General features: G+C 46.4%; 1 protein-coding gene across 1 annotated transcript in view; it reads left to right on the plus strand.

The window, feature by feature from the left end:
* The window catches only part of Rpa1 (replication protein A1), a 46247-nt gene extending 27511 nt beyond the window's left edge, over positions 1–18736 (plus strand). The window contains exons 6-17 of the mRNA XM_028759309.1: positions 749–844; positions 2842–2974; positions 4127–4229; positions 5720–5788; positions 5916–6108; positions 6263–6402; positions 6738–6886; positions 9045–9177; positions 11828–12004; positions 12886–12993; positions 16355–16441; positions 17679–18736. Coding sequence (XP_028615142.1) covers positions 749–844; positions 2842–2974; positions 4127–4229; positions 5720–5788; positions 5916–6108; positions 6263–6402; positions 6738–6886; positions 9045–9177; positions 11828–12004; positions 12886–12993; positions 16355–16441; positions 17679–17777 — 1487 coding nt within the window. The 3' untranslated portion in view covers positions 17778–18736. The remainder of the gene's footprint in view (positions 1–748; positions 845–2841; positions 2975–4126; positions 4230–5719; positions 5789–5915; positions 6109–6262; positions 6403–6737; positions 6887–9044; positions 9178–11827; positions 12005–12885; positions 12994–16354; positions 16442–17678) is intronic.
* Positions 18737–26675: the final 7939 nt, after the last annotated feature.

The raw sequence follows: 26675 nt of genomic DNA on the forward strand, positions 1-26675 counted from the left end.
TTTACAATGTTAACATTCTTCAACTTCATAAACATTTGTATAAAGGGTGAAGGGCAAATGCGTACTCTGGCGGTGTGGCGTTTCTTATTTTCTGCTTGAGAGACGTGTTCCTTTCCCCTCCTTTTTATCTCCCTGTTGCCTTGACACGGCTTCTTCTGAACTCTGTTCTCATCTCTCCCTGCTGTGACAGTTCACTAGCACTTCACGGTACCTGAGACTCTTTCAACTCATATTTTCCACCAGCTGTCAGTTGCAAAATAAGGTTGCTTTGTTTGGGGGAAAGGGTAGAATCCTTTCTAAATGTCTCCTTTTCCTTTGAAGCCAAAGCACTTGAGAGACAATTGAACTGCTTTTAGGTTTTCCTTACCACCCTGCTTTCTCTTCTGATGGATCCTGCCATGAACACACCGTCCTGTTGATGACATCGATTTGTTGCTATGGAAATAGTGGTAGTATCACAGATTCAGCCCAGTGACTTTACTGCAGGTTCTTGAAGGAGAAATGGGCAAGGCTTCAGGGAGAGCCTCATTAAAACTGAAAGCTGTCAATTCTAAACAGTTGAAAGGTAAATGGAACCAACCTTTACTACACACAGACAAAAAAGTGAGCCCTTTGCAGACTCAGGGTGCACAGCCTGGTGCATTCTGTTCCTCTTAAGAGCTAAAGGTGGGGTTTCCTAAGGTATATACTGCTGGTGTTGAAATCTCTTGACTATGTTTGCACTGAATTGGCCTATTTTGATCTCCAGGACATGGGCAGCAGCAGCAAGCAGCCCCTTCCCCAGCCTCCACAGCAACACCACCGGCCAGCAAGCCCCAGCCGCAGAATGGGAGCTTGGGAATGGGTAAGATGGGACGGAAGAGGATTGAAGTTATGGATCAAGGTTGAAATAATGTTTGAAAATTTACTGACACTGATCAGTTTCAAAATTCTCTTCTGGAGTCAGGCAGAGTAGCCTAGGCCAGCACTTGGGAGGTGGAGGCAGGGAGATGAGAAGTTCAAGGTCGTCCTCCACTACTTAGCAGGCTCAAGGCCAATTTGAATTACATGATACTGTCTCAAAAAACAAACAAACAAACCCCCCCCAAAATTCCATTCATGGTAGATTTGCAAAGAATAATCCTAATTACTGTAGAGTTTTTTTTTTTTTATGAAGGTAGTTAAAATATGCTGAGCCTGACCCAAAGATATACTTTTTCTGGTAGTTGCTCATTTTTACCTTACATTCTGTTCCCTTTTGTGAATTTGTTTTAATTCCCACTGTTTTCCACCTATCACGCACTTGTTACATTTGGCTTTTTTCTCCAAGTTTCTCGTTTGACTTTATAACTCTCATGGACTTTATCATCTCTCTTTAGACAGAGTGTTACCTTTGGCGTGGAGACCCACCTGCCTCCAGAGCACTGGGGTTACTGGTCGTGGTGTCTGTGTTTTCATCTCTTTCCTTTTTTAACTTCTGGGTTCTTCGTAAATTTCGCATCATGCACCCCGATCCCAATCATCTCCCTTTTCCCTCGTACTTGCCCTCCACCCTTGCAACCTCCCTGATGAAAGAAAAACAATCTGATTGAGAAGCTGTAGTGTGTGTGGCAGTTGTTCCAGAGTACACCCCTTTGTCCACACGTCTTCACTCACAAGTGTTTGTTGCGGGGAAGTTGTTGGTCTTGTTACAGGCCTCTGGCTTCTGCTACACCATCAATACTGGGTCCTCACTGGGACTCCTCAGATACCCTGTTGTTGTCCTGTGTCGTGGAGATCCTATAGTTTTGAATATGTCAGACCCCCAAACCCCCCTCACATGCTCCAATGGCTCATTAACAGGATAGAGGTTGGAGTGCACCGACTCAGAGCCCTGAGTTTGGGCCTGGGTGGTAACTGAGCTGGCATGATCAGCACCCATGCCCCCGGGGCAAGCATTCCATCAATGCCTTGGCGAACTTATCCAAGGTTGCAGCCAGCTAAGTTCAGGGACAGCTCTGCTGCTCTTGTGCCCTTGGGGCTGGGTGTCCACACCCATGCATGCCGTCAGGGACAGCTCTACTGTGCTGCCCAGGGACTCAAGGTTGCAGGGCCTGTTTGCTCCTCTAGACTTCTCTGTAGAAGGTCTTGATGGGACCATTTTGTTTACATCCTGGGCTTTGTTTTAGGACCCTCATCTAGGACACCATCCTTGAACATTGTGACCTGTGGACCATGACTAGATTTACTTCTAGAGTTCTGTTGCTGGTTCTTTCTGTGTCATATTTGCCTTCTCTCCTCCTTCTTCAACTCTTAAAGGAGGCTGGAGTACAGGGCTCCCTGTTGGACCAAAAACTGGTTCTTAGACTCTGATCCCAGCTGAACACCCCCTGTAGATGTCATCTTAGGTTTTCCTACGCTGTCTGCACAGGGTTGAGATAATACACTGGCGATAAGTGTCCTTAGCTCCTAGCTTTCCTGTGGCATGTTCATAATGAGAATTAACTTTAAAACTTATAAAAGTTAAATAAAAAATGGTTGTCTGACAGGGGAGATGGCTTGGTGAATAAAAAATTTGCTATACAACCATGGGGATCTGAGTTCAAATCCTCAGAACCCACATAAAAGTCAGATGTAGTAGTAGTCAGAGCATCTCTAATGACAATGCCCTTAGGAGATCAGAGGTGGAGAGGGGACAGACCTTGGAAGCTGTGCCCACTAACCTGGCAAGTGTGGAAGAAGGACAGCAAAGGAAACCTGTCTCACAAAAGTTGGATTTTCTTGAGATTATCATCTGACCTCCAGATGTGTGCCATGGTACCTGCACCTGCACTTTGAGAAATAAAAAGGAAGTGACTGCCCTTTTTCTGTGTGTTTGTATAGGTTCCACTGTGGCTAAGGCTTATGGTGCCTCAAAGCCATTTGGAAAACCTGCTGGAACTGGCCTGCTGCAGCCTTCAGGTGGGACACAGTCCAAAGTGGTGCCCATCGCCAGCCTCACCCCTTACCAATCCAAGTGAGTTGGTGCTCAGGACCAGTGTGGGGCTGTTTTACAAATGGCCTAGGAAGTTACTGTGTGCTCACGTGTGGCTTCCACGTAAACTCAAGGGCACTACCTCACAGGATGTGTTTATTATTTTTCTAAGCTAAAAAAGGATACAAATTATGGCAGCCTTTAACACTTTTTTTTTTTTAATTTAGAGCTTAAAATTATTTACTGCTTAAAGAGTTATTTGGTAGGCTTAGGAATAAAAAGATGTGTGTGTGTGCGCGTGTGTGTGTGTGTGTGTGTGCGTGAGTGTGTGTGTGTGTGTACGCTAATTCACATTTCATCTCATATAGATAGATGACTTTGAGTCCAGCACTTGTTCCTATGGTTTAATTTGACTAAGATAATCTGTCCTATTTGTATTAACCACATTAACACGCCCTAGACATGGATTTCTTTGATATTACTTTTTTCCATTAAAAATTAATTAAAACATTGAACATTAGTAGGCTTTTTTTTTCTAGAATTCTTTAAGCTATGTTCTTGTTTATCCTGCAATGCTTGTTAAAATAGTGGAGATAATTTCCCCTGTATGGTTCTAAGTAAAGAAACCAGTGTGCCTAAGCTGTGTTTCAGGATAAGTGCCAGGCCAAGGTTTTGAGTCTGGGGACTCCTTTTTGGTAGCCTCTCTCTAGGGTCATACCGTTTGGTGTCATTCTTTGGTGGCCCATGAATGCCATGCTTTGTGGCCTGTGTTTCTATTTGGGATGCATTAGAAATTGTGGCAGACACTGGTTAGGGATTGTGTCAGCTACTGTAATTGAAAATAGTGGCGAACTATAATTGCTAGTATAACTGCATTTTTTCCCTTGGAACCTTTCATTAAAGGGATTTTGTTGCCTTGGTGATGTTTTTTGAGGAAGGGAGAGGGCTTATAAATTTACTTATTTGACAGGAGAATGAGTTAGTGTTAAACTACCTGGTATATTTTACTGTTTGCTTATTCTATAAACTGTCAAACCTGTGTGTCATCTTGGGGTTTTAATTAGCTGGATTAAAATACAGCTAGCATTGACAGACTGCAGAAGAGAAGGAAGGCCATGGGAAGATGATTTCCTGCCTCTCTTTATTCCACGTGAGAAGGAATCCAGACGCTAATGTTATCTGTTTGGTTTTTAGGTGGACTATTTGTGCCCGTGTCACCAACAAAAGTCAGATCCGCACCTGGAGCAATTCCCGGGGGGAAGGGAAGCTTTTCTCTATAGAACTTGTGGATGAAAGCGTGAGTATGCGCTGTGCCACTCAGGAACCTACTGGCCTCCTAGACTCGGGGCTCAGCTCTGGAACATGGTGGTCATTGTGGCTTTCCTTCTGTTGGAGATCTTTGATGCTATCTGGGGCACAAGGCTAGACAGCACATAAAATGCTCCTTAAGGAAAGCATCTATAACAATAGAAGTTAGTATACTGTAAATAGTTTCAGGGTCTGCAGAGACTACAGCACTCTAATTACATTGCTGGGGGCACAGTTGAAGCCTTGGGGTGATACCTGCAGAGCAGGGCGTTTGCCTCCAGCAGAAGCAGGCAGCCGCTACTCAGCTTTAACTAGTCTGTGGGGATGGTTTCTAGCCATTTATACTCACTATGCTTTACTTAAAGCAAAATGCATGGGCCAGCGAGATGGCTCAGCAGTTAAGAGCACTGGCTGTTCTGCTAGAGGACCTGGGTTCAATTCTCAGCACCAACACAGTGGCTCATAACCATCTGTGACTCCAATTTCAGCGATCCAGCATCTCTCCTGGTCTCCCTCAGGCATCAGGCACTCAAGTGATACACATATATACATGCTGGCAAAACACCCCACACATAAATAGTAAACCATGAAACCGGTGAGGTCAAAACTTTGGAGCTCCTCCCTCCTCCTCCTCCTCCTCTTCCTCCTCTTCTTCCTCCCCTCCTCTCTCTCCTCCTCCCTCCTCCTCCTCTTCTCTTGTGTAGCATGGCAGATATCTTAACTGTGATGGCAGATTCAGTATCAGAAACCAATTTCCTGCAGCTTGTCTGGATAAGATTTTAGCCATTTAGTTAAGTTTCTTATCCATCTGTAACATATTGCCTGACAGAAAAGTAACAGTGAAATCAGCTTGAAAGCATGACTTGTTGGAACATTTTTGGCACCAGCTCCTGACTGTGAAGTAAGCCGTCACTTAGGTTGCAGGCGTGAGGAAGACTGCTGAATCATTGGAGTTCAGCACGCCTTCCTGTGGGCTTCCAGCCCGTCACTCAGGACCCAGAACCTTATGTTTTCATTATCAGAATATTAAACTACTCCTTCTAAAAATGTTTTGATAAAATGTAAAAATTATTTTTCTGTGTGTGCATGCATACGTGTGCAAAGACTAGAGAACAACTTGGTGTGGTGATTGTCTTCTACATTTATGTAGGTTCCCGGGATTGAACTGGGGTGGCCAGGTTTGCACAGTAAGCACCTTTATCTACCAAATCATCTTGCAAGCTTCCTTATTTTATGTTTTAACTTAGATGGTTAAGTCATAACTATAGGCTCCGGTACCTGAGCTTCTCTTGTTTTATCAGAACTGATAGCTTGACATACAGTGTAACTGTATATGTGGGTTTCTGGAATGTCTGCAGCCCTGTGAGACTCTCTTTATACTCGGGCTGTTGCTCCAAAGATGCCAAAATGGCCTGCTCTAGCTGTTGAGAGTGCAGGCCTAGCAGCGCCATTCTAATGTGCTCTCCCTTGCCTTTGCAGGGTGAGATCAGAGCTACGGTTTTCAATGAACAGGTGGACAAGTTCTTCCCCCTTATTGAAGTGAACAAGGTAAGACAGTGTTGAGTCAGAACTGACAAGCTGAACAGTGAGGGCCGTGAGCACGGTTGGAAGGCTGTGTTGTGGGGACGGGGTCTGATGGACTGACTGGCATTCCTTGACTTGGCGTCTTTCGCAGGTGTATTACTTCTCAAAGGGCACTCTGAAGATCGCTAACAAACAATTCTCGGCTGTTAAAAATGACTATGAGATGACCTTCAATAATGAGACTTCTGTCCTTCCCTGTGAAGATGGCCACCACTTACCCACAGTTCAGTTTGATTTCACAGGGATCGGTGACCTAGAGAGCAAGTCTAAAGACTCACTTGTAGGTGCGTCCCGGGTTGAGGGCAGGGAGCGGTGATTTTGTCTCCAGTGTTTAGGGTGATGCACCATTAGCGTGCTTGCCTTTCTTCCCTTGGTCGTGTTTTAAGAGGAGCCTTGATGTTTGCAAGAGGAGCTCTTACAAAGTGTTCTTTGTTTCAGACATAATTGGAATCTGCAAGAGCTATGAAGATTCAACTAAGATCACCGTGAGGTCTAACAACAGAGAGGTTGCTAAGAGAAATATCTATTTGATGGATATGTCAGGGAAAGTGGTGACTGCAACTCTGTGGGGAGAAGACGTGAGTCCTTGCACTGAGCCAGTCCTGTGGGTGGGTGCTCGTCCTTTTGCGCTGTGGGGTTTTAGCTCAGAGTTGTGCTGTCCAGCACATATTTGAGGACCTTTGCTTGTGTGAGATAGATGATCAGTTATTGCAGCTTCCCATAGTTCTCCTTACTCTGTCTCAGGGCTGCTGAGACAGGTCAGCTTTCCTGAAGCCTAAGCAGATTCTTGAGTATGAGGTCTGTCTTACAGAGTCCACAGACATTGACTATATTCACTCTGTATTCCTTGACTGTTCTCCATAAAACTGTACATGCTTCCTGCCAGTGATGTTTGTGTGCATCTGCTTTGCAGGCTGACAAATTTGACGGTTCTCGGCAGCCTGTGATGGCCATCAAAGGCGCCCGGGTTTCTGATTTTGGTGGACGGAGCCTCTCGGTCCTATCGTCTAGCACTGTCATTATGAATCCTGACATCCCAGAGGCCTACAAGCTTCGTGGATGGTAGGTTTTGAGGAACTCAGCTAAGGGGTTGTTTGTGCTCCAGCTTTGGGAAGAGCTGGATAGTGTCAGCATGTGGACTTCTGCCAAGCTATTTTGCCAAGCCTTTGCTTTGAGTGGTTCCTATATTCCTTGGAGGCATTCTGTCTTCTGAGATGGTGGCCTGAAAGCCCTCTTAAACCGACAAGCCCGCGATCCCCTGATGAACCTAGAGAGTCAGAGAAAGCAATTAGAATGTAAGTGCTGCGTGCTGACCTTGATTGCCCCAGGCTTCAACAGCTGCGTGCTGAAGAACAGTGCAGGGGGAGCATCTTTGGTTTGCTTGGTGGGCAGCTGACGTGGGGGTAGAATGTACTTTCTTACCCTGCTGAGTCTCTGGAGCTGGTCACGTCTTCTGTTGTGTAGTCTCTGGACTCGGAGACAGCACAGCAAGAACAATGGGCTCTTTGTCGCCTTTACCTTGTTATTCTCAAAGCACTCGAGAGATGAGGAGAGCTTGTTAGAATCTCCACACCGTATCTAGCTTTTTAAGGCGTTAAACTCTGCCTTGGAAGAGCACTTCATCCTGAGAGTGTCGTGTGGAAGAATCGAGGTGGTCAAAGAAAATTCTTTACCTAGCCCAAGCTTAAGGGAAGTGTATAGCTGTAGTCTGGAGCGGGCATGTATGGTCCTCTGTGTCTTACAGTTTAGGGGACTCCAGAAACAGCTCATATCTCGTGCTCCTTATTTTTGTTTTGAGTCTGATATAAACCAATAACAATATTTAACACTTAGAGCATCTGGGGTGTCCGTCACTTAAGTCATCCTCAGTGGTGTGTGTCCGTCTGTGTAACTGTGCTGATAGCTAGGATTGCATTGTATGACAGAATTCCATAATAGTCTGACCAGAGACAGCCATGCTATCGGTCTGGTTTGTTGGTTGTTGTTTTTTCCCAGTCTCTAAGCACAACTCCAGGTTAATTACATTAAGGTGTTCATATTTCACTGTCAGTAACTGTGGTTACAGGGATCACAAACAGGCATGTCTGTCCCCTGAACAGAATACTCTGTCATTGATCTACAAGTTTGCTGTACACCCCACCCAGGCAAGGATTAGTGAGCTTTAGATCTTGGCGCTGACAGAGTGAAATTTTTATTGTAAGAGGGGCTGCCTGTCTCCTTGCTCCGTTGACTCCTGATGAGCTGTCTTTGGTGGCAAAGGCCTGGGTGAAGTTTTTGAAACCTTAAAGTTGTGCGGCTAGTAGTGGTGAAACAGATTTATGGGCCTTGTCCTCTGACGGATGTGGCTGCTTACCTGACAGAATGAGAAGGTGATTGTCTGTGGCCTAGGGCAGCAGCCAGTATGTTGGGTAGTTTGTAGGGAGTCAGTCCTGTGCGTGGGGAGCATTTAATTACCTACTACTCATGTGGTCGATGTGTTTGTAATCTCAGGCTCGCTGTTCTCTGCTGATTCGTTTATAATCTCAGGCTCACTGTTCTCGGCTGCTAACCTGTCCTTGCTACCGTCTCCCTGGCTTCTTTTCCTTCAGATTAGACAATAGATGGTCAAAAAATATAATAAATCTTAATAATAATTTCATATAAATGAATTTAACCTTGATATTTCCATAAACAAATCTCACTGAGAATGCAAATCTCTAACACAGCAGATAATGCCTTCTGATGAAGTACATTTCGTTCTATAGCTGATTAGGCTTAAAAGATTTTCTCCCATGAAAACATTTTTGGCAGACTCATTAAACATAAATGTCCCTTTTCATCTGATTCATTTTGGTGATTGGGGTGAAGGCTCGAAGCCTGGGGGACTGTGCCAGTGTTGCTTGCTGTTGTCGACTTTGTTCATGGCTGTCAATATGCAGCCCAGTTTGGGGGAAGGGTCTGTGGCACTTTGGCACTGTTTGTCTGACCTTGTGGGTGAAGGGTGAGGGACATGAAAAGAAACGAGATGGAAAGAAAGGCATTGCATTTCTTGAGTGGACCAGGTGTGCTGGGACCCAAGCGAGAGCTGGTGGGGCGGAGCTTGGGGCTGGTGGGGCGGAGCTCGGGGCTGGTGGGGCGGAGCTCGGGGCTGGTGGGGCGGAGCTCGGGGCTGGTGTGTTCAGACAACACATTGGAGAAGGATGTGAAGTTCCTATCAACAGTATGTTTTCTTCTCCCCTAGGTTTGACTCAGAAGGACAAGCCTTAGATGGTGTTTCCATCTCTGACCTCAGGAGTGGAGGGACCGGAGGGGGTAACACCAACTGGAAAACCTTGTATGAAGCTAAATCAGAGAACCTGGGCCAGGGCGACAAGGTACCTCACACCCCTCACTTCAGGGGCCCAGAAAATGACAGAGGATTGAGTTTTTATGCCTGTTCTCTGGTGCCAGTTCAGAGCTGTGTTCTTACCTGGGACCCTGGAGGCCTGCTCCAGAACACCACGTTACTGCTTTTCAGTCATGGCCGGTGTAGAGGTTGTGCTTGCTAAGGGATGTATTGTAGCCTCTGGTGTGAAGAGTTCTTGGATACTGAGGAAGTGGTGATGACCATGCTTTTCAGTGTAGTGTGAACCCCCCTCAGGTCCATGTTGGTTTTTTGAGCAAACTGTAATTCATGCTGTCATGCGCCAGGCAGCTCCCATGAGCCGCAAGCCGAGAGCCGCTGCTGTCCTGCAAAGTCTGGGTCTGGTATTTAACTTTAGTTGCATCTTCCATTTCATTGTGTGCTTAGTGGTCCTCTTCCTAACCTTGGTCTAACCTGCGTTCTCTTGGATATTTGAACCATTTATTTCTATTGTACTCCTGAAATATCACTCGCCGCTGCTCCTTTATTGTCATTGTATACAATATAGGTTTTCTTCCTCACTGTCTCGTTTCACTGTGCGCCTGATCCATCACTGTCATCCACAGCAACTTATAATGCTATTACAGGACATCTTGAGGATTAAACATCGGCTAGATTCTTGGTTTTCTTCTCACCCAGTTGCTCTCTTAAACTAAAGACAGACAGTAGACAGCCAGGACCAGGCATACAGAACACCTATCTGCACTCAGACTTTTAAATCAGGCTTTGAGTCTGACTCTAACCTGGAAATGCAGAGAAGCTCTTTAGGCATTCTCCTGAAATGTATTTCTCTACAGCTTTCTCTTTAAATTTTAAGTTATTTCTTATTTGGGGGTAGGGCATGCGTGTTCCACCTTGGATGTATAGAAGTCAAACTCTCTCTTGTGGGTCCCAGGGACCAGACTCAAGTCCATGCAGCTTGGCAGCCAGCAGCTTCACTCCTGAGCCAGCATAGTGGCCTGAGGCAGCCTGCGAGTGAGCCAGATGAGCCGAGTGTGCCCAGGAGGTCAGGAGGACATCAGACCCCTGCAGCTGTGGCTGGTTGTGAGCCACCATATGGGTGCTGGGAAACTGAGCTTGGGTCTCTGCAAAAGCAACCAGTGCTCTTAACCTCTGGTCCATCTCTCCTCCTCCCCACCCCCACCCCACCTCCAAGCCCTCTCAGGTATTCAGTTCTGTTGCGCTGAGGGTTAAAACCAGCCTCTGGTGCATGCTAAGCAGGCTCTTCCACTGAGCTACACCCACAGTCCCAGAGCTGTCTAAACTGGTTTCTAGCATGGTCTCTTTAAATGGCCATATTGTTTTGCTCCTCTGGTCTGAGACAACAAGTACAACCAGTGTGAGCCAGCCATGGCAAATACCTTTAATCCCAACCCTTGGGAGGCAAGTGGGTCTCTGAGTTTGATACCAGCCCGGTCTGTACAGAGAGCTCTATGACAGCCAGGGCTGCACAGTGAGACCCTGGGTTGGGGCGTGGCCTATCTCTGAATTCAGGATATTCCTGGATTTTGCAGTTACTTGACATGGTTGAACATAAAGCAAAACCAAGAGCTTCTGTGCGGGTCAGAGGCAAAGCAGGTGTCTGCTCCTAACATGACTTAGTTCGTGCTGAGTTACTTACAGAGATTTTTCCATTTAGACGGTCTTAGTCATGGGTATTTCTGTGTTCTTTTAAACTTACTCAGTCCAGGAGTTGCCTGCCAAGCCTGTGAACTGGCTGTCTGTTACTGTCAATACGATTTTATTGGCTCACCTTCTGTCTTCATATTGTCCAAAACAGCAGGCTGAGGAGTGCCAGTGGAGACTGAGTGGCTCATTGGGCCTAAAGGGTTTTTCTGGCTTGTTTCAGGAAAGGCTCAGATCCCTAAAGATGAGGGTAGAAATCACTGTCATTGTAAAGATTGACGTACCCTGACTCTGAGTGAAGGTGCCCAGCGCTGAGCCTGGCAGCCTGAGTTCTCTCTCCCACACTCACATGGTGAAGGGAGATCACCAACTCCTTCAAGTTGTCCTCTGGCGTACACACACATACTATGGTATATATGAATACATGCAAAACCACTCTATACACACTGAATAAATACTTGTAGTTTTGAAAAATAATCTTAAAATACTGTGTGCATCAAGATAACTCAGCACTTTTCCTGCTATCTGGGAAACCTGAGTTCCCACAGTGGAAGGAAAGATCTGACTCCTGGAAGTTGTCCTCTGACCTGCACACACGTGCACACCTGCATTCACATACACGTGGACAGCATACACACAGATGCACATATGTAACAAGGAATAACTATAGATAAAAAGAATCAGATGGCCAGGTGTGTGGGTCAGCACTCTAGAGACAGGCAGACTGAGCTCTGAGCTCAAGGCTAGCTAGTGAGCCGCTGGCTCCAAAAGAAATAACCGATGTGCCTGAGTGCTGCTTTGTTATCTCTGTGGGTTTTGCATGTAGCACGTATGATTTCTGAAACCACCGAGTTAGCGATTCTCCATAATCGCCCGGTAAGCTTGGGAACTAGAGCATACGTGCGAATATGAATATACACTGGCAAGGAAAGGCAGCTTTGAGTCACCTGTTGCAGACCTGTGTCTGCTGATGCGGTCTTCCTTTCCTCCTGCAGGCGGACTATTTCAGCACTGTGGCAACGGTGGTGTTTCTTCGCAAAGAGAACTGTATGTACCAGGCCTGCCCAACCCAGGACTGCAATAAAAAAGTGATTGACCAGCAGAATGGGTTGTACCGCTGTGAGAAGTGTGACCGGGAATTTCCCAATTTCAAATACCGCATGATCTTATCGGTGAGTAGAGTGGATCATGAGAAGTCATAGGACTGGTTGTCATGGGCAAGACTCTGGAGGGTGTGGTAGAACCCTGGGGTTCATGGTGAGGAAATCAGATGAATCTGGGCTGGGGCACTTGCTGCTGCTTTGTAAATAAGGAAGGCTTTTTGCCCTGCTGGACAGCAGCCACTTACACTGAACATGGTGGCATGTCTGTAATCTCAGCACTTGTTATGGGTGGTTCAGGGCAGATTGGGCTGCATTGTATGTTGTCTCAAAGAATGAAAAGATGTCAAGCATGGGGAGGGGCTTGAGGGGAGGAAGGGAGAGAGAGAACAAGAGAGAGAGAGAGAGAACGAGAACACAAGTAAAAGAAAAGAACCCACTATTACTGTGGGAGGCTCATTAAAAACTTGCAGTGCAAAGCCTTTCGCAGGACTAGGGAGCGGTTCTAACTGATGCTTTGCATCTGCAGAAGTTTACTTGACTCATCTTCTGAGGTCTAAACTCACACCTCTAACAGATTGAATTAGACCACATTTTAAACTTCTTCCTATGGCATAAGACTGGCATAACATTACCTGCATGTAACAGTGCTAGCATGGCCCAGCCTCCCTTAAGTGTGCTCAGAGCATTTGCATAGCCCTCGCCTGGTCAGAAGCTCCTAACACATAGCCCACTTATGATAAAGGTATGGAGTCACTCCTGTGATCTATTGGATACCGAGCTAAAAGTGAACCACAGGATGACTGAAAGTGGGCGCTTCCTCATAAGGGGTGACGGCAACGGCTTTTCTCCCTTGGAAGTTACTTTAAGTTGGAAAAGATAATCTTCCCTCCTCTGTGGTGTGTCTTCCCTTTGTTATTTATTTGCTGAAATAATAGAGTTATGTTTTTTAGGCAAATATTGCAGATTTTCAGGAGAACCAGTGGGTGACGTGTTTCCAAGAGTCTGCGGAGGCCATCCTTGGACAGAACACTGTGTACCTTGGGGAACTCAAAGAGAAGGTTGGCTGCGTGTTTATCAGTGCCGTGATAGTGCTTGCCTTATGCCACTGGGCTGGTGAATGCTTGCTTTGGGTGTGGTGTGTGTGTTCATTGCACTGAGTGAGAACTTACCTCTATCCATTCTGTATGTATCTGGTGTGAGGTAATGCCTCGGGAATATAGAGCACTTTGCACAGAAGCACAAGCCACCTTTGCCCCATCGCTGGTTTTATGCATCAGAGCTGGTATGCAGTCACTCCAGAGCTACAAGGTGTCTCCTGAAATGGCTCAGAGGTTGAGTGTGTTTCAGCCTAATAAACACCTTTTAGGAAAGTGGAGTCAAATCTTAGAGTAAAAGAAGGAAATGCAAGTGCACGTCCAGGCACTTGCTGTTTCAAGTTCTCAGGTGAAGGTCGTAAACCAAAGAGAAGACTTTTGCCTGCTTCAGTGATGGCCTATTGTCCCAGCACTTGGGCTGAGGCAGGAGGATCACTCAAACCTCCAAGCCAAGCTAGTGTACACAATGAGTTCAAAGCTAACCTGGATTATATAGCAAGACCCTGTCTCAAAAATATATACGTAAACAGGTGAATTGGGACCCTTGAGGTGGCTCAGTGAGTGAAGCCCTTGCCAAGCAATTCTGACCACCCGAGTTCCATACCTAGGACTCCTGGGACGGTGGAAGGAGAGGATCTACGCCATGAAATTATCTTCTGACCTCCATGTGTGCGCCTGGCATGCACACCACACAATCAAAACAAATAAATAGTTAAAAAATAACTAATTTCGCCTTTACTAATTTACCTTCTTATACACTAAATTTATTTAATGCAGAGTAGGAATTATGCCAAACATAAGAAAGGTACTTGCTGAGGTTAAAAAAAAAAAAAAAAGGCTAGTTAGTAAAAGCCTAATTTTCTAGACCGTGGGAATTGGTATCTACTTATAGTGCCCCTTCTCCTTCCCATTTCCTCCATATTGGTTGGATACTTGTAAAGGCCACAAAGAAGGAGGTTTTGCCATTTGTTCTGTGTGCTTTTCTTTCTCTTTCTGCCTACCCCTCCTGTTTAAATCATCCATGAGGTCTTAGAAAACAGTCCCAAGAAGTCCTTTCACAGATAACTGGGATTGACTTTTAAAGTGCAGTCTGCCTTTTATCTGTTTTTGCCTAGCCCTCTATTTTCATATCAGATTTTCAGGCCTGGGCAGCCTTTCAGGATTTTTTATGAGTGTATTATAGTTGGCTGTTCTTGGTGCTGGTAAATGAGGACGCACAGGACTTCCCTCAGGAACCATGCCATTCTGGGAGTGTGCAACCATGCTTCCCTGACCCTAAAGAGCAGTGGCATCTGGTTTAAGGTTTTTAAGATTTAACATATTGTCTATATGTTGAAAGTCCAAAGAATAATTTTTTTTCCCTCAAGACATCTACTAAAAGGAGTCTGGCCGGGCAGTGGTGGCACATGCCTTTAATCCCAGCACTTGGGAGGCAGAGGCAGGCGGATTTCTGAGTTCGAGGCCAGCCTGGTCTACAGAATGAGTTCCAGGACAGCCAGGGCTACACAGAGAAACCCTGTCTCAAAAAAAAAAAAGAGTCTGTATGATGAAGCTGTTTCTGTACCTGTAGGTACTTAGCTTATATGAACTGTTAGTTTTAGGTAAACTTGAAACTCATGCTTCCTTGGTGGGTGTGTTTTTGTTGTTGTTGTTGTTGGTTGGTTGGTTTGGTTTTTGCCTCTGCAGTCTGAGGCAAGAGAAAGCCAAGTTAAAGGCCAACTTGGAACTTAGCAAGTGTGGTAGAGGAAGACCCAGTGGTATCACCCCACACGCCCCTAAAGAAAAATCCAGCTTTAAAAAAAAATACATCTTTTTGAGTTAGAGGCCAACCTGGTCTACAGAGTGAATTCCAGGATAGACAGGGCTATACAGAGAAACTCTGTCTCGAAAAGCAAACAAAAAATTACAAAAAAAAAAGTAACCAAATCCAATAGCATTCAAGGATTGGGAAGCAGAAGTTTTGTAGCCTTTGTTTGTTTGTTTGTTTGTTTTCCGAAATCCACTCAAACTGTGTTCCCTCCCTCTCACCCTCCCGAAGGAGAGAAGAACGAGTGAACATTTTTCTTTTTGTTTGTTTTGAGGCGGGGGTCTCAAGCTGTAGCCCAGACAAGCCCATGTAGCTGAGGCTGGCTTCAGTCTAGGTGCAATCCTCTTGCCTTAACCTCCAGAATACTGTGACTACACGCAAGCATTTAGTGGAAGGTTTTGTTTTTAACTTTTTGTTTTGTTTTACTTTGAGACAGGTTTTTACTAGTAGACCCGGAACTCATGTCCACCGTCTTCTGAGTGCTGGAGTTAAAGGCTTGCCCCTCCAGGCCTAGCTTCTGCTCGATTGTTATCTAATCTCAGTGTGAGTGCTTTACCTGCCTGGTGCCTGAGGAGGCCAGGAGAGGCTGTCGGGTCCCTGGAGCTGGGGTGCCAGGTGGTTGTGAGCGATCAAGTTGGTGCAGAAAAGGACCACCTCTCCTTTACCAGAGCAGCTTATGCTTTTAACCACTCAGCCATCTCTCCAGCCTCTCCTGCTCATTTCCTAATTCATGCTGCAGAGACGCTGGGGCTCAGACCCCACAAGTATTCCAAATTTTTTGAATTGTGGTGAAAGACACATAAAAATACCATTGCATGTTTTTTAAACCTGTGTGTGTGTGTGTGTGTGTGTGTGTGTGTGTGTGTGTGTGTGTGTATTTGGCATTAGCCATAGTCACGCTGTCATGCCTCTGGCTCCACTTCCTGTCTCTAGAACGTTTCCCATTTCCCGCCCTGAAGCTCTGCCCGCTGAGCAGCAATCCTCTGTTCACTGGGACTGGCACAGGGTTCTGCTCCTGTGCATTTATAAAGTCTGTTCTCAGTACCCACAAATTCAGCCAGCTGAGGTTCAGAAATGTTTGGGGAGTAGATTGCCCATTACTGACTGTGCAGATTATTTTTCCCATCTCTGTTCACTGGCCAGTCCCTGTAGTGCTTGCGTGGCATTGATGTCTGGCATCATGAGTAATCTAGGGCTGACTTACAGCATACAGTAGGGTGTGCATGGGGTCTGTGTGAACAGCCATTTTATATAACAAACTTGATTATTCTTGAAATTGGGTGTCCACTGGTGGTGGGGTTCCCAGGAACAGCCCTGTTAATACTGAAGGGAAAACAGTGCTCCTCCATAAGGAATTTGATTTTTTAATAAAATTCTCCTTAAACAGTTTTGTGTGATAAAACACCACCTACAAGCTAGTCATTCCTAAGTGATTTCAGCCCTTCAGATGATAGTTTCTCAGTCTCTTCGACAGTCTAATGGGTGTTTCCAGTAGTTCCCATGTGTCGTTTTTTGCAGAATGAGCAGGCGTTTGAAGAGGTTTTCCAGAATGCCAACTTTCGATCATTTACATTCAGAATCAGAGTCAAGCTGGAGACCTACAATGTAAGTAAGGTTCCTGGGACCGAGGGCTGTGATGGGAAGTTGCTGTTTGTTGTCCACAGCGGCACTTCAGCATTAGTGGCAGGGACTTAGCACAGGTGTGAGGCCTGTGGGAGTATGCTCATTGCCTGCTCCAGGGCGTTGTGGCAGCTTGTGTGGAATCTGGCTTAGGAGATCCTCACAACCTTGCTTGTCACAACCTTCAGAGACCTTTGTTGACTGTGGACTTTCAGAAAATGATGTTTGTGACTCTCATTTCCCACAGTTTAGGTTCTAAAACCCAGAATATTAAACAAATGCCACGTGCTGGTAGAAGAACCCCGACAAGTGTTGGCAGTAGTCCTGAGGTCATAGAGCTGCATGCGTGATAGACCCTGCTTACTAGACCATCTGTCTGTCCTTCTGCCCTCTGCTGACCCTCGAAGCACCTTCTGTGTTGGAGCTGTTGTTGCCCAGCTTTAAGGAGGCATGCAGAGAATGACTCTGAACCTAAAGCCATGGAGTGGCAGGGACAGCCAAGAGACCAACCCAGGCCGTCTGGCTCCGTTATAACCAGACTTGTAAACATCAGTGCATTTAGTAATTACTAAGCACATGGAAGCATGAAGGCCCCCAGCTAGACTTGCATGTCTCTAGGTATCACCCTGTTCTGCCTCAAAGACACTGTTTAGTTCATGGAGACAAGCTGGGGAGGAATTCTGCCCGCTCCCCTGCAGCCACAAAGTGTGCACATTCTGAATTACCATCAGCTTAGTGCTGTGAGTAGATACTTTAGTTGTTGTTAAATGAACATTAGTGTGATGGTGTCAGAACATCAGGTAGATTAAGGGAGATGGTAGGGTTTTCTCCTTTCCTAGTGTGGACAGGGATGAAGAGCAGAGAGGTAACCTTGCCCAGAGCTGGAACAGAAGCCAGAGTCCCTACTACCGCAGATGCTTTTCTAGATGAAAGTGATCTTTCAGGGCGAGTTACCTGTCTGCTCTGGGCCCCCGCTGCACCCATATAAAGACAGAGCCTACTCCAGGAGGATGCTAGGTGTGAGCACAGAGTACCTAGGATGGGGAAAGGGGCTGTGGAAAGGGATCTGGCCCATCTCCAGGAATTCACAGCACTTCCTCTCTGAGAATTTCTAAACTTCCCTTCTTCCTGCTGGGCTCACTGACGCCACTGAAGCAAAGGTTATCTCCGTCGCTCTGTGCCGGGCTCTGCCACTCACAAACCGCTTTTCTCTTTTCTAAAGGATGAGTCTCGAATTAAGGCCACTGTGGTCGACGTGAAGCCCGTGGACTACAGAGACTACAGCAGAAGGCTGATCATGAACATCAGGAAGAGCATCTGATGTGAGCAAGCACCGCTGGCGGCCAGACTTGGAGAGCGAAGAACGGAAATAGAATGGCTTCCTTCCCACCCCCGTGCCACAGCTCCACAATGAAGATCCTCTAGGGGAGACTGGCAGTCTGTCTGGGCCCTCCTGAGACTCATCGATAGGCAAAAGACAGTGTGCTCAGAGGCTGTGTGTAAACCAGCCAGCTTTCAGCCGCCACGTAGCAGGGCAGCAGTCCCTCCTGTCTTCCAGCTTTGCTGGATTTAATAAAATTTTGTTATCTTCAAACAGGAATTATGCCACAAGTCATTGACCCTACTCTGGATAACAAGGCAAATTATGTAATCTGGAGTTTGCTTTTCCAGTGGTGGCACCTTTTTGTCTTGGGTTCCTCCTGGGGGGAATAAGAGTGGGAGAGAAGCCAGGTGTTTAGAAGGGTGTGTCTGCCTGAAATCAAAGGCTCGATTTTGCAGAGGTACCACCACGTGGTTGTTAATACTTGGATTGGCAAAAAGGTAGAATTATTAATCAAAGGCCTATCGTTAATATCTGAATATCCTTCCTTCAGGGTTTAATGGGTTTAATTGACTGAGTCAGATGAATCTGATATTAATCAAAATTGTCTCTTCTGAGGACAGCTGATAAGCATTGACTTGCTGTCCCCGTAGGGAAAAGCAAACCCCAAATTGCATAATTTACCTCATTATCCACAGAGTGGGGTCAGTTACATGTGACATAATTCCTGTTCGAAGATAACAAAATCTTAGTAAATCCGACAAAGCCTGAAGACAGAAGCGGCACTGGGACATCCAGGCTGCTACAGAGCATTGCCCCGAGTTTCCACTCAGTTAACGTTCGTTTGGTTGCCAGACGGACCTGTACCTGTATTAAAGCTATGTTAAATAGAATTTAAGAAAGAAGCCCTTTGTTTCCCTTGCTTTGTTTGAATAAACAATATATATCTCTGAATCCCACTTTCTTTGACTGTAAAGGGTTCTTGTAACTGGAAAGCAATTAATTAGCCTTCATCATAAATATTCACTCGGGAAAGATGTTAACTCATTACAAACTCAGAGATTAGACTGCGGCCTGGAGAGCATTCTCACTAGTGTTTGCAACCCTGAAATGCATCTTGAAGTGAATGAAAACACAAAAGGAAAAGCCATTGAGCCCGGGAGTGCTGAGGATCTGGCCTTTGGGGTTGTATTGATGTTTACACGACAGCCTAACACCAAGCTTTGAAATGTGGAGACAGTGAGCGAGGAAGAAAACAGTCATTATGCTGCGAGGCTTTTCATTCGGCAAGAGCGTGCTTGCTCAGTGTGTTCCTAATCATATTAATTATCTCTGGCTGCTGCAGCCCACCTCTTGTCATCTGCTGCACATCTCTGCCAGGATCCAGGCAGCATTGCAGTCCCCTGCAGCCGCAGGCCTGGCTTTTAATGTGTGCACTTAAGCTTGTGGTGGCTTCGTGGAGCCGAGGGGCCACGGCACCCCATGTTGTAGTTGCTTTTCTTGTTGCTATGACAGAATACCTGTCAAAAGCAAGTTGCCGGAGGAATGGCTGCTTCTGGCTCACAGTTTGAGGGTGGCATCCGTCATGGTGGAGAAGGTAGGGGACAGTAACAGTTCTTGACATGGCAGCCAGTCACATTGTCACCTCGGTGAACGCTAGTGCTTAGCTCACTTTCAGCCTCTGTGTGTGTGTGTGTGTGTGTGTGTGTGTGTGTGTGTGTGTGTGTGTGTGTATGAGAGAGAGAGAGAGAGAGAGAGAGAGAGAGAGAGAGAGAGAGAGAGAACTGTCCACTGTCTTCTCACTGTCCTGGAGCTTGATATTGGAGTTAGTCTAGCTGACCAGCAAATGCCAGGGCTCGGGCTGTGCTCCTAACACTTAGAAACACTACCCTTCTCTTTTCTTTATTCAGTCTGGACCCCTGGGCCATCCATGGGTGTCACTCATACTCAGTCAGGGTGGGGCTTTAGTTGATTAAATCTCTGGATTGGTCCTCACAGAGCAGCCTCCCAGATTACTTTAAACCCAGCTATGTGGATTTGGATTGATGCACTCTGTCTGCCCTGTTGGGTTTCTCCTATCTGTTTTGTCCTGTTTTTGAGATACCATCTTCCCTATGTAACTCAAGCAGGTCTCAGGCTTCAGCTTCCTTCCTTTGCCTCTTACACACTAGAAATACAGGCATCTACCATCATACCCAGCCTGTTTGTTTTGTTGGGGCAGAGTCTTAAAGTGGGTAGCTTCAAGCTTACATTTTATAGCCCAAGCTACCTTGAAGCCATGATCCTCCTGTTTCTGTCTCCCAGCTGTTGATATCACAGCCCTGTACTACATCTCTAGCTCTTAGCTGTTGGCATCTTTGGTGGATGGCTCACCTCGCTCAGAACAGACAGACTGACTTTGATTGAGGCTCACTGGTTTAGGAGACACCCATCCTTACCCTTTCCTAATCTTAGGAGATAAGAATTGAGTTACAGTTGATTCTCTGGCTGAAGCCTTGACAATTTTTATGGAGCTTCTATCTGACCTTGCTTACAAAGCATTGACTAGAAAATCACAGTGTTCAGTGCTGTTCGAGATTGACAAATTGCAGGTTAGAGATGGTGATCTAGCTTTTCAGTCCAGTAACTGGTCTTTGATATCTCCTGCTCCCAACATTCCATCCTCTCCCCGGTGCGATTCGGAGGGCTAGTGAGCAGGAATGTCGTCTGAGGTCGCAGAGCCAGTCCCCACACCTCACCGACCACGTCAGCAAATCTAGCACAGCTGCGTGTAGAAACCCGTGGGGAGTGGAAGAGATGGGCTCCCTCGTGGGATGATGTTTAACAGATTTCCCTACTCAAAAATCAGATCACCAGCCGGGCTGCCTTGGAAATTGGTTCCACTGTTAACGCCTGTGGTCCCAAAGGACTGCCTAAGTAGATTCTGGCCCACAGTTCTTTGAATTCTCTTGGACACATTTTGCCTTAAAACGCTGTTCCTGTTCTGATTCTCATCTGTCACTTACAGATCAATGCTTATTTTGCATCCACCATGACACCAGTGTTAAGCATTGGGGGGGTGGGGGCGAGCTCTAATCATTTTGCCTTTATTTTAAATAGTTTCTGAATTCCCTCCAGTCTCTTTGTAAAAGAGGCAGAAAAATGAAGGCAGGGATCTGATTTCTGTCCATATTTCCAGTGTTTTATGCCTTCCATTAAACCCTTGCTAATCTCTAGTGTGCTGTTCTGACTTTTTTTGAACTACAGGGTCAAATTGTTCCCCCTCCTCTCCCCACCATTTTTTTCCCTGAATGATCTCTTCGAAAAGTATAAATAATATTGATCGTGGTATTTAATACGCTAATGAAACCCATGGCTATTGACTACATAATTAATATACTGTCGAAAAGTGAAGTTTGGCAGCCCCATGTCTAAAGGTTTATATTGACTTGTGTTCCTTTAGTGATCTGCCTGCCAAGGACTTATTTATAGAAAAAGAAACTCAGCCTCTCTCTCCTTTGCACTTGTTACAAGGGCTGCTCTGTCCCTCTTAGGTTGATGGGTCTTCATCTCTAAGACAGGTTTGTGTGAGCGTCTCTCCTTTTCTTCCTAGTGTGGTTGTAACCTGAGTCTCAACCTACTCTGTAGTTCGTAGTCTTGATAAGCCACTGATTCTTGGCTTTTTTTAAAGCACACTTGGAAATAATTGTTTTCTCTAAGACAGAGGGCCATTTTGGAGTCACAAAGACCCTTTCACGGGGTCACCTAAGGTCATTTATAATGCAGATATTTACATTACACTCATAACAGCAGCACAGTTGCAGGGATGAAGTAGCAACGAAATAATTCTACGGCTGGGGGGGTCACTACAACACGAGGAACTGTATTAAAGGGCCACAGAAAGTTGAGAACCACTGCTCTAGGAGAACAGAGTTCTGGTGTTTTTATTTGTTCAAGAGGTGGGGACGTGGCCTTACCAAATGAGTTCAAGTTGACACTAAATCCTGTTGGTGTTCATTAAAGGGAAGGGGGCCGTCAGGGCATCAGATCTTTATACACAAGTAACCCACCATCACTGCAGAAAGCCAAGAGAAACCAGCCAGCCCTGGTCGCATGCCCTAGGGATCCTATCTCCTAGAGGCAGAGGCAGGGGGAAGGCAAGCTCAAGACCAGTCCTTGTGATTTAATGAGACCTTGTCTTAAGTGAATAGATGACACAAAGAGGACTGAGACATGTCAGTGATGTTCAGTTCCCACTACCACATGAATGAAGAAAAGAAAGGAAGGAAGGAAGGAAGGAAGGAAGGAAGGAAGGAAGGAAGGAAGGGAGAGAGAGAGAGAGAGAGAGAGAGAGAGAGAGAGAGAGAGAGAGAGAGAGAGAGAAAGAAAGAAAGAAAGAAAGAAAGAAAGAAAGAAAGAAAGAAAGAGATTAACCAAAGTCACCCCCAATCCCAAGCAGCCGGCCACAGCCCTTGCTTAGCTGGCTGCCACACAGTTATCTTTCATTGCTGTGATAAGACACCACAACTGAGAGTGACGTAAGAGTCTGTGGCTTAGGGTTCTAGAGGGCCAGGTGTCCATAATGGCAGGGGAAACATGGCTACAGGAACCTAAGAGATCACATCTTGGCTGCACGCACAAAGGAAGCAGAGTTAACTGGAAGGGGAGCAAAGCTACAAACTCTCAAGGCCCACACCCAGTGACATTCTTCCTCCTGCAAGACTGCACCCCACTAAGTGTTCCACAGCCTCCTCAAACAGTGCCACCAACCAGGCACCATGTGTGCAGATGTGTGAGGTCTCAGGGGACAGTCCTCATTCATACCTCCACACATAAGAGTGTATAAATAGAGGTTGTGGGTGTGGCTCGGTGGTAGAGAGCCTTGCCAGGCATGCATGAGGTCCTGGGTTATCACCCTAGCACTACATGAAAGACCTTGGGATTATAACTTGTATACCCTCCTGTAACACTTAGCACTCCAGAATAAGCATCTTTTTTATTTCAATAAAAGTGGCTCTGGGTCGCTTCAAGTGGGTTTGGCTGTACGGATGTGTAAATTTATGGGGCTGAATCACTCTTGCCAGCTGCTGCGTCTACTTTTTGGCTCCTTAGCATACGCCTGGGTTCTTCTGATGGGTCTGAGCCGTGCTTTGCAGCGCTGAAAGTACATTCAGGTGCTTCTGTGGGGGGTCTCTGTTGCCCCATCCAGCTCTAAGCCGCTAAGCCTGTAGCCAGGCAGATCTGTTTACCTTGGAAACAGGTAAATAGAGTAATGCAGGGAGAATGGGGAAGGAGGCACTGGGGCCACCCTTGAGTTTATCCCACTTAGTTCTTGGACACAGGTTGTGGCCACCGAGACCTAAAATCTCCTAGCTATACCTGTGACGGGGTTCTGATTCATGGGGTAAAGGGCAGTCAGTGGCCTCCAAGGCCTCACACCCCAACAGGATGTGGATCAAGAAAACTGTTTTTGGTTTCGAGACAGCTTCTAGCCTTGCCTAGCCTCCAAAGATGCAACCTTCTTTCTGCCTCTGCCCTCTGCCCTCTGCCCTCTGCCCTCTGCCCTCTGCCCTCTGCCCTCTGCCTCGTCCAGTGTGGGGGTTACAGTCACGCAGCGCCATGCGCAGCTAAATCAAGACATCTTGTCCCCCAAAACTCTGAGCAGGGCCCAGTAGTCGTCACAGTAAAATCTAACCTCACTTGATGTCACTGGAGACTGGCATCAACAAGGACTCAAGGGACAAGTTGGGTGGGGGTAAGAGGTTAAGACATAGGCTGTAGTCATGATCTGGGTCCACATGGGTACCTAACTCACCCTGCACTGATTGTTGAAGCAACATAGAAACCATGTTGGGAAGATGGTGTTGATGGTGGACGGTCCCTGTGTGAGAAGTGCTTGGCCATGGGTAGCCTAAGCGGTCCTTGTTTATATTAACTCTCCAGGCCCCTTGAAGACTTATCATTTGAGCCTGTGACCTGGAGCTGGCCTTGGGAGTATATTTGAGACTTGGAACCACCCACCCTTACCTGGCTATCTCACAACCTTTCTTTGTTACCAGTAACCTGCACTACTCCTCAGCTGTTAATAAATCTCAATGTATAATTCTCAAGAAAATACTCACTGTTGCAGCCTCGAGTAAACCACCCAGAAGCCCCTGATCTCACCTGCCCCGTGTGAAATATTTATAGTCAACTCAAAAGTGATTGTGTAAACTTTTAATAATGGCCATTCTTCCAAAACTACCTGCTCCCTAGTGAATTACCCGGTCGGTAATTGGAAGTTTGTGCCGTCATTAAAAATGACAGCTTCTTCAGATAGCTTGCTCGGAGCTTGTAAAATGCAGATAACCCAGCCTATATTTAACTTGTGTGCGGTGCAGCTTCCTTTCGGTGGTTAGGTAACCAACTGACGACGGGCTGGTGTCTGTGAAAACTGGAGCCTCTGGCTGCAAGGAGCCAAGGCCCTACTCACGAATGCCCCGCCTCCAGATGGGGCCGGAGCAGCCAGACTTTAAAAAAAAAAAATGAAGTTCCGATTGGACTCTTGTCTGTTCTCACCATTGACACTGCTGCTCATAGGGAGGTTTATTTATATCTTCAGTCAGCTGTGGTGCAGAGGTCATTTCTATTGGCCTAAAATTTTAGAGGCTTATGGGCTTGCCTAGGGAAGCTGATCTCCCCTAAAGATAGGCTTGGAGTGCAGGGCTAGCCTTCTGCAGATACAATCGTTCTCTTGCTCTCCCCTCCCCCACCACTTCTACCCCCGGCCTCCTGCACTGTTTGTTTAAAATCTGAATAGTTTTATAAGATACATCTCCATAAGCGAGCTCTCTTCAGATGGGCTAGCCAGGCAGCAAGCCTTCCATAAATGACCCACTAATTAAGAAAACAAAAAATAAAATGGTTTGCCCAGCTTAGCCATGTTTCAAAACTCCGATCAATTCAGAAGATGGCACCATCCTCCTTCATAGCCGAGATATTTATATTCTTTTGTCTCACATCCGAGTTAACCTAGCAATTGGGGTGTTGGCTGGTGTCCCCATTCCTGTCTCACGCTCTTAAGAGGAGATTTGTTCCCATGGACTTTTCTTTCTGTGAGAAAATCCTTATTAAAGTTACTCTTGAAGGATCAGACCCACGCCAAGCCTTCCTGGTTGAAAGCCCGGCTGTGGGAAAGCAGGTCCATTTGCAGTGTAGGCACGCACAAGCTTTCCGGGAAGACGCCTGTCAGTCAAATGGGGCTCATGGCGTGAGGGCCTGAGCCGAGCGCTCAGGGCTCTATCTGAGGACGAATTGAAGGTGTTAGCAGGCTTAACTGGGCTGCATCACCCACGGCCTATGTGCACAGCCGTATGCTGCACGTGCTCCTAATGGAACCTTTAGCTCCCAGAGCCAAGACTCATTTTGTGTGTTATTAAAGTGCGGGTGACTAGGAGATGCAGAGTCCTCTTAATTAGAGAGCAACATTCCTGCATAGTAGCAGTGTTCCGTTCATGGCGTAATTGTCACAGCAAATTACCAGTTAGGTTAAATATTGAGCTGGTAACTCTTGGAGCTTCAACTATTTGCTCCACCCTCCCAGCCCCATCCCTCCCTGTCCTCGCCGTCACCTGCTAGCCTGCACTTCTAACTTGATCTTCTGCCAAGTGGCAGCTTTTAAGTGAGGCTTAGAGAAGATACACTTTACAGCAGGAGCAATAAATCTGGCTTTGGGCGAGTTATAAGATGCCAGGAACATCTGAAGGAAGGGTGGGTGCAATTTTTGCTTGGTGCGTGGTGGGGGAGGGGGCGGTTGCTGGGTCATCTGAGTCCAACTATAAAGCTACCAGGTCCCTCAGTATATCTAACCTGGGTGTCTCCCATGTGAGACGCTACAAGAAATGTAAAGGAAATAGAAAATGTGGTTCCTTCTCTGAGTTTTAATCCAAGAGGAGCGGGCTCACCAGCAGAACACTGATAAACAAGTAGTTCCAAGGAGCCTAAGCATGTGGTGTGAGAGAGTCCAGTGGAGGGGTTTGCAAATTACCAGCTGCCATTGTGAAGACGCAAGACTAGTGCATAGGCAGGGGAAAGCGAAGCCCATTTCAAACCAGGCGGGCTTACTGAGCAGGAGATTGTGAGTCAGGTACAGGAGAGACCGGTGGAATTGAGTGGTGGGTCTCTGTAGAGAAATAATAAATGAGATTGCTGAGGGCCAGGAGAATGGCCTAGACCTTGATTTCTTTGGGGCTTAATACTTAAGCCCTATGGAATTCAGGTCTCTATGAGCGTCCTTTGTCATTAATTGGCCTTTTGGTAGATGGTTGAGCTGGTGTTCTTGCAAGCCAGGTACACAGGCAGATTGCTCCAGTGCCGTTGCCTCTGCTTCAACAGCTAAATCGCAGAGGCAATCCTGCAGGGGATGTTATTGGAGAGTTGTACACTCAATTCCTCACAAGCTTCATGCTGGGCTGCTCATTTCCTTTGGACAGAGATAGACCGGCTCCCTCTCCTGTTGATGGAATGAAAATTCTCTTGCATTATGGCTCATGTGATAACTTTGGTGGCGGTGGTGTGGGATAACGAAGAGTCTCTTAATGGCTCTAGTTAAACCCGGTAATATCACTCTGTCAGACTTCAGCTGACTGTGGGAATCCAGCCTACTTTTATATTCCTAAATGTCTAAGACCCGCCATGGGCATCTTCAAAGCGCTAATAAGGAGGCAGCCCTCATCTGTCTATTTCTGGGAGTGTACCTATAAACCGGTGCTCATTTCTTGATCCCAGAATTGTGCCTCTTCCGAATACAGTTCCCCAGCCCAAGGTTAGCTTCTGCCCACAGACTTGGGCTGCAGAAATGGTTTCCTGGCCCACCTCAGGCTTTCCAGCCACTGGCATGCTGCTATAGCACCCCCAAAGGAAGAGAACTCATTTTATTCT

Source organism: Grammomys surdaster, unplaced genomic scaffold, assembly GCF_004785775.1.
Source record: "Grammomys surdaster isolate TR1022 unplaced genomic scaffold, NIH_TR_1.0 126278, whole genome shotgun sequence".
NCBI classification, from domain to species: Eukaryota; Metazoa; Chordata; class Mammalia; order Rodentia; family Muridae; genus Grammomys; species Grammomys surdaster.